The following is a 7,341-nucleotide window of genomic DNA, read 5'->3' as shown; positions in this document are numbered from 1 at the left end:
TATATATATATATATATACTTTTTTTTTTGGTTCACATTTCTGTAAAAGTGGCTTTAAGGTTGGGAGAGACTTCAGCTTTTTAGGAAGAATTCAGATAGCTCATCATTCTATTGATGGTCACTGCACGAATTCTGAAAGCATGAAGAAGTATGCAGAGCTTGATTTTAGTTTTATAAAAATCCGGTTCTTCCAGGGAGGAGTTCTGTGGCACAGTCACACTGTTGACATTCAGGGCCTAGGAGAATAAATATTAAGGATGACATATATGGTATCCCAAAATTAAAACGTTCATCCGCAAAAATGGGTGAAGCCAATACATGTCTCAGAGCCTGCAACCCACTCACTCATTACATCTCCTAAACCCGACCCAAATCTACTCCCATCCAGATGGCCAGGCAGAACCTGAGAGAAGAAATACTCATTATCCAAGCACATGGATCTTCAGTGAGCTCTGAAAAGACCCTTAAAGCTATTTAGAAAATCATCAGTGGGAGTTGCATTTTAGAAGGGAACAATTCTGTTAAGATGACATCTGCTGCAATATCTAATTAATTTTTATATGTTCTACTAAGAAGCTAAGTCCTTTTTAGAACAGATAGGTGACGGATTGCTATTGATCGGAACTCCATGAGTAACAGACTTGTTTGGTGCACTCATTTGTGACAGATAAATAAACCTGGCAATGGATCTCTCAGTTTTAGCCTGTTAATTTGCTAACACAATGCAAGATCTTATATTGGCACAATGATCAATGCTTTCACTTATTCCCTGCAAAAAGCCTAAGAGAAAGGCGGGGTGGGTAAAGTCATCCCATTTTACAAGGAAAAATACTGAGCCCCCAAGTTGTGAATGGTTTGTGCATGGCTGGCTGATTCCCGGGAGAATGGATTCCAGTGCCCAAATCACCTGACTCCGAGACCTGAAAATGAAATATCATCTACAACTCTCTAGATGGTAACGTTCTTTGATACCTGCATGAAGTTCACTGCCTTTCCAACAGTAATTTGGCACAAAGAAGGAAAGAAAGGAGAATAAATTCTTTTTCAGACAATGATTTCTGACATCATACTTCTTTTTATCCCATGCTCTGGTCACCAAGATAGTCACACAGCTTTTGCTTAGGTGAATATTTCTATGTTTTGTATTAGCATCACATGCTATGATGATTCAGAAAATTACAAAGCAAGCTCTTGTCTCTGAGTAACATTGTGGATATTAGGGGATAGGTCATTCTTTTTATTTAATGCACATTTTAGTTCAAAATGGGTCATACCCAGGCATCAGCCTCAGTTGTTTTCTCTGACAATTATATGCAGTTACGCATGTTGGCCTCTCAGTGCACATCGTGGAGCTTTTTTAAAAAAAAAAATTTTTTTTAATGTTTATTTTTTGAGACAGAGGGAGAGACAGAGTGTGAGCAGGAAAGGGGCAGAGAGAGAGGGAGACACAGAATTCAAAGCAGGCTCCAGGCTCTGAGCTGTCAGCACAGAGCCCAATATGGGGCTCGAACCCAAGAACCATGAGATCATGACCTGAGCTGAAGTTGGAACTCGCAATTGACTAAGTCACCCAGGTGCCCTCATCATGGAGCCTTTTGAGTGACAGGATAAGTGTAGTGGAATCCCTTTGATGGGGGTTTAAATCCTGGCTCTGCCACTTATAAGCCATGTGGACAAGTGGCTAACTCTAAGCTTTGGTTTCCTCCTTTGTACATAACGCCCTGTGGTGGTTGTGGAGACAACATAAGAAAATATATGAAAACATCTGCAAAGAGCCTGGTATATACCATGTCATCAACAATTGGGGTTTGCTTTTCTTACGGTGACCTGCTCACCACTGGCCTTTGTCAAGAGGCTCTGCATGGTATATGGAAGGGCAATTTCAGGCCACTCCCAATCCAAGAAGGGGAGATTTTACACTTCATCAGGGACCGTGACTAGCTGTCTCAGCATGAAGAAGGTGCTCTTACTGGTAGTATGAAGGTCTTACCTGTAACAGCTCATCAATAGCTGTCAGCATGTTTTGATCCAGAAAGATCTGCCTTTTAGGATCCATTAACAGCTTTGCATTCATGGCCTTGAACTCCACCTGGTACATCTTCAAGTCCTCATAGATACTGCTAAGGCACAGGGTCTAAGTGATATGACAAAACAGGAAGGAACCATTGAGATGAGCCAGAAATGTCTCCCTCCCCGCCACCATTGCATTTGAGGAAGGGAAGAGTTTTGTATCTTACCGTCATAAAAGAGGTCTTTCTGGAGGCCAGGCAACTCCCATTCTAGAAGAAAAGATAATGAGACATCAATGATATGAATTTATCATATGAGCTAAAACCTCTGATTTTCTGACTTACAGTTATCAGAGAGATCTCTCTGGAAGTCAGGCAACTCTCATTCTAGAGGAAAAAAAACATATCAAAGATATTAATTCTCAATATACATTTTCCTTACTTTTCTTCTCAAACATATCTTTTTATTGTGGTAAGAAACATATAACATAAAATTTGCCACCTTAACTATTCTTAAGTGTAAAGTTTAATAGTGTTAAATATATTCACATTGTTGTAGAAAACGTATTTGTTTTATATATACATTTTTCAAGTCCAACTTCTGAAGTGGGACCTGTTAAAGTCTCACGATGATGGAGACCTGAAACATGCACATTTTTAGAAGAAGATGAGGTTTGATGCACAGCTCTTCACTGTGTTACATACTTGGAGAAGAAAATCAACAATACCATGGTTAATTCCAGTGGTAAGCAGGCCTCCACTGTGCTGGTTTTATCTTTTGTGATATCTTCATGATCAATCTCTTTGGAAGTGCAGGAGTAAAATTCTAGAGTTTGTCTGGCCTGTAAAAAACAAAGAGTAACCCGGTTTATAATATTAATAAGGCACCTGGATTCCTATGAGGCTGGCACCCCACGGTGCCAGCAAGGTGAGAGCTGGCTGTCCTTGCCATCCATCTCTTTGACCTGCAGGAAATTTGGGATCTTCTTAACACAAAAGGAAACCAGTTATTTACATTCTCCCTCCCTCCCTCCTCTCTCCCTTCGCTTAGGACATGTTTCTCTGGATCATGTGTTTTTCCATTATGTAAACACTATAAATCATTTCAACAGGCTGTGCTAATCAGCATCCACACCACGCTGTGACACTTGCTTCTGGTGAAAACAGTTTTTGGTTTTTTCCTTTTGCCAAAGGACCTGTGTTTTATGAACATCCTTTTCAAGTATAACTTGTAAAGGCGGAACTGGTGAGGTCACAGCTTGAGGGATATAACGAACATGTAACCCTAAAGACAAGCGGAGATTTAATTTGCGGTACATACACACACGCAAACGCACAGATGTCACCCTACAAGCCTGTTGGAAAGCACTGTTGAATGTAACTATGAAACTTATCTAAGAAGTCAGTAAATCTGATTGAAGATTGACATCATTTTTCCATTCATCAAGCCTCACGTGTGCAAGTGGAGTCCTCCCTCTTATCGGTGCCTTTGCTTCCTTGGTTTCCGTTACCTGCCTGCCAGCAACCATGGTCCGGAAGCAGACGATCTTCCGATACACGGTCAAAAGGTTAATAGTAGCCTAACACTGTGTCACAGTGCCCGTCATTCACTTCGCTTCATCTCATCACATGGGCATTTTATCATCTCACCTCATCATAAGAAGGGTGAGTACAGTACAGTAAGAGATTTAGAGAGAGACCACATTCACGTAATTTATTATAATACATTGTAATTATTCTATTTTATTATTAGCTATTATTGTTAATCTCTTATCATAGTTATGTGTGTAGAGGAAAAAACATAGTATAGGGTTCGGTATGGTCTGCAGTTTCAGACATCCACTGGGGGGTCTTGGTACCTATCTCCCTTGGATAAGGGGGTACTTACTGTACTAAGGAACATGACAAAGAAGAGGACTGTGTTATGTTGTGCCCCCTTAGGATCCCAAGTTCAGCTGCAGAGACAGCAAAGCGCCCAATGATTAGGAGTCATGTCAGCAGGTGAGAAGTGCTGAGAAGGGTATGAAGGCTTCACCAGTGATGGGACATCTGCATTAAGTGGATTAGAAGACTGACAGGCAAAGGAGAGAGAATTTCAGGCAGAGGGAACTGCATGAACCATCATCAAGGCTTGAGATACAGAACATGTTGCCCCATCCCCCCAGGTCCCTATCCATTTCCCAACCCCTGGAACCTGAGAATATGTTACACGGTCAAGGGGAATTAAGGTTGGTGATGAAATGAAGGTTGCTAATCAGCTGACCTTAAATAGGGAGGTTATCTTGGATTATCTGGGTTAGTCCAATGGAATTGCTGCGTTGTTATAAATGGAAGGAAGCAGGAGAGTCAATGTCAGAGTAATGGAGCACGAGGACAACTCAACTGGCCATTACTGGTTTTGAAGATGGAAGGAAGCCATACACCAAGGAATGTGGGCTGCCTTTAGAAGCTGGAAAAGGCAAGAGAATGGAACGGACTCTCTCCTGGGGTCTCCAGAAAGGGACACACACAGCTCTGCTCACACCTGGATTTTAGCCCATTTCAGATTTCTGAACTCCAGAGCCATAAGATAATTAACGTGTGTTACCACTTAGTCTGTGGTAATCTGTTACAGCAGCAACAGGCAACTATACACTGTTCCTGGAGGTATTCACACGGACGTGGGCAGCCACTCTCCCGAGCAGGCTGTAAAGCATTAGATTTGGAAATACAGGCCCTCTGTTGTAGTTCTTCAGAGATTTTCGAGAGAAGCTGGAAATTTGGATTCTTATATGGAAGGTCCACTTTTTCAATGGCATCAAACTCAAAATCAAAACCAAATACAAAAGCTACAGGCCAAACTCTACAAATCCATGGGCTGTGAATCGCATGCACTTGCCACCTCTTTCCTCTGCGGTAGCCAGCTCGTGTGTTCTATCAAACTGGACAAAGGAACGATATTAAAAAATATCAGATTGAGTTCTGCAATCTTTTGACCTTTGGCGCTGTCCTGGGGAGTAGAAGAGTTAGCTTTTTCACGTAAAGCATCTACTGAAATTGCAGCTTCTAAATTTTATCCACAGTGAAACTTTCTTCAGGAATTAAAGCACTTTTCTCTGCCGTTTTCATCTGCTGAGTTGCCTTTTTAATTAAGATCGACTGAACTGTGAGGAGCAACTGGCAGCACATTGTGAAAGATTAGAAGAGGAAAAGAATTCTTTAAGGCCTTGTGGCATTGACCTCATTTTAAGATATTCATAAAACAACAAGAAATTCAGGCAAGATTTACTAGAGAACAGGAAGGCAAAAGGACCGCTTTTAAAACATCAGCCTTAGGTTGCTTCAGCAAAAGCTGTAGGTATTGAAGCACTTTTGAAAGGAAAATAATTTTTTTTGCATTAAAATATGAAACCTAAGAAATGAATGAAGCTGTCAATAATATTAGATAAGTTTCTCCCTTGAAAATGAAGGCAGGGGCGCCTGGGTGGCTCAGTCGGTTAAGTGTCCGACTTTGGGTCAGGTCATGATCTCTCTGTTCCCGAGTTCAAGCCCTGCTCTGGGCTCTGGGCTGACAGCTCCGAGCCTGAAGCCTGCTTCAGATTCTGTGTCTTCCTCTCTCTCTCTGCCCCTCCCTTGCTCACACTCTGTCTCCCTCTCACTCAAGAATAAATAAACATAAAAAAAATTTTTTTTAAAAAGCCAGAAAATTGAAGGCTGGACGTGCACTGTCACAGGCCCCGTGAAATGTTGCTCAGACAACAAACTGGGTCACTACACTGGAAGCTGGCGAGCAGTGTGAGGGGCAAGCCGAATTCATCTTTGTAGCCCCTAGAGCACAGAGGCTGCACCTAATAATGGTTTCCTGGATTGATAAGTGTGTCAGAGAAACAGTGTGGGCTTGACACAATTCCATCTCTGTTGGCAGGCTACAGGGAACACTGTAAATATCCACTTTCTTCTGCGTAGACACAGCCAAAATGAATGCCATTATAATTTATTACCACTCTTGCTTTCTCTGGAGACACAATTTCATTGAGACTCTTTAGCTAATAGTTGGGCCCTTTATAAAGTTCCCTCTCCCCTTCTTGACAGCTCCTGATTAAAGTCCACAATTTCTTTGCAGTTCTTTCGGGTGACCAGAGGTTCAGAGAAGCCCCCGTCCCTAGAGAGGCTGCAAAGTGGGAACAAGAACACTGGAAAACTCACCTTCTGAAGCGTGTTGCTGATGGCTCGCAGCAGGGTTTGGGAGTGGTTGAGGCACTGGAACATTCCGGGGCTTGGTGTGGGCGTGGGGAGGTTCCTGGCCAGACTGAGGTGGTCCAGGTGGTTTAACAGGACCAGGATGGTTACAAGGAGGAGGCCTGGAAACCAAGCGAGGAGCAGGCTGAGCTGGTCAGCTTGGTTTGGCCTGCCTCTACCTTCCACCCATCTCCACCTATCCACATCTTACCAGCATCCACCTCCCTCCCCCATCTCCAATCTTCCTTCATCACCTGAGAGAGGAATCAAGTTCTTGGAAAGTAGTGCTCTATTCTGGGGCTAGAAGCCAACTCCCTGTGAAGACCCCCTGTTGAGCTCGGACAAAGGTGTTGGATTCATAGCTCACACAGAAAAGGCCTCTATTTCACTAGTAGGGAAACTGAGGCCAGGCAGTGAAGTGACTGGCCCAGACTCCTAGCCTAGTGTTTGGAAACAGTGGGGTGACAAAGCCTCACTTTGAAGCTGGCTGGGATCTGCCCTTTTCTAACTGTAGCTGAGGGACCCTGAGGGAGAAACGCAGCGCATGGAGCCTCAGTTTCAAATCTGTGAAGTGGGCAGATAAGGAGACAATATCCTATTTAGTGCATGGTAAGCACGCAGTCACGCTTTTTTTTCACCTTTGCACGAGGCTGCTGACAGCCTGCCAGTCTCCCCCACAGCGGGTCCCAAGTTTCTGCCTCCTCTTCCCTGGCTGCCGCCCTCCCCACGCCAGCGATGAGTCTTCAGTCGGGCTGGTTACTCACCACGCGGCGGGCACATGCTGAGCGGGCACTGGGCGGACACTGGGCTGGAGCTGGATCCGGACGGTGGACGCAGCAGGTGAGGGCGATGGTGGGAAGCCGACCCAGGGGATCACATTTTTATAATTGTCCCGAGGCGCGGCAGGACTTTCCCGGGACTCTGGTCTCTTGCTTGCTTTCTCTCTCTGTCTCTCTCTACATCAGCTTCTCGGTGACACGCGGAGTTCGGCCCGCGGGGTTTGCGGCGCTTTCGGATTAACTCCACGGGTGCCCGGCCGCAGGCGTTCAGGGGACGGCCCCGCCGCCTCCGGCTGGCCCAAAGCGAAAGCGAAATTCATGCAGAGTCGTGGCGC

The 7,341-nt window shown here is 44.3% G+C and overlaps 1 protein-coding gene across 1 annotated transcript; it reads right to left on the bottom strand.

The window, feature by feature from the left end:
- Positions 1-7,083, bottom strand: IL12A (interleukin 12A). Its single transcript, XM_047099808.1, has 7 exons — positions 6,992-7,083; positions 6,195-6,349; positions 2,738-2,851; positions 2,355-2,396; positions 2,238-2,279; positions 1,991-2,134; positions 1-236 (listed from the first exon to the last, which is right to left on the bottom strand). The coding sequence occupies exons 1-7, from the start codon at positions 7,005-7,007 to the stop codon at positions 81-83; spliced, it is 669 nt and encodes a 222-aa protein (XP_046955764.1). The 5' UTR covers positions 7,008-7,083; the 3' UTR covers positions 1-80.
- Between the last annotated feature and the right edge of the window lie 258 nt (positions 7,084-7,341).

Source organism: Lynx rufus, unplaced genomic scaffold (genome assembly GCF_022079265.1).
Source record: "Lynx rufus isolate CCGP_SWC_20201006 ecotype Redwood Valley unplaced genomic scaffold, mLynRuf1.p SCAF_5, whole genome shotgun sequence".
Classification (NCBI taxonomy): Eukaryota; Metazoa; Chordata; class Mammalia; order Carnivora; family Felidae; genus Lynx; species Lynx rufus.
Note: the sequence above shows the minus strand (reverse complement) of the source record. Positions and strands in the feature narration are given on the sequence as shown.

Coding starts and splice junctions, on each gene's coding strand:
- IL12A (XM_047099808.1), bottom strand. Junction 2,135..2,237: donor GAAAGACCTCTTTTATGACG/GTAAGATACAAA, acceptor CATATCACTTAG/ACCCTGTGCCTTAGCAGTAT. Junction 237..1,990: donor CTATTGATGAGCTGTTACAG/GTAAGACCTTCA, acceptor TTATTCTCCTAG/GCCCTGAATGTCAACAGTGT.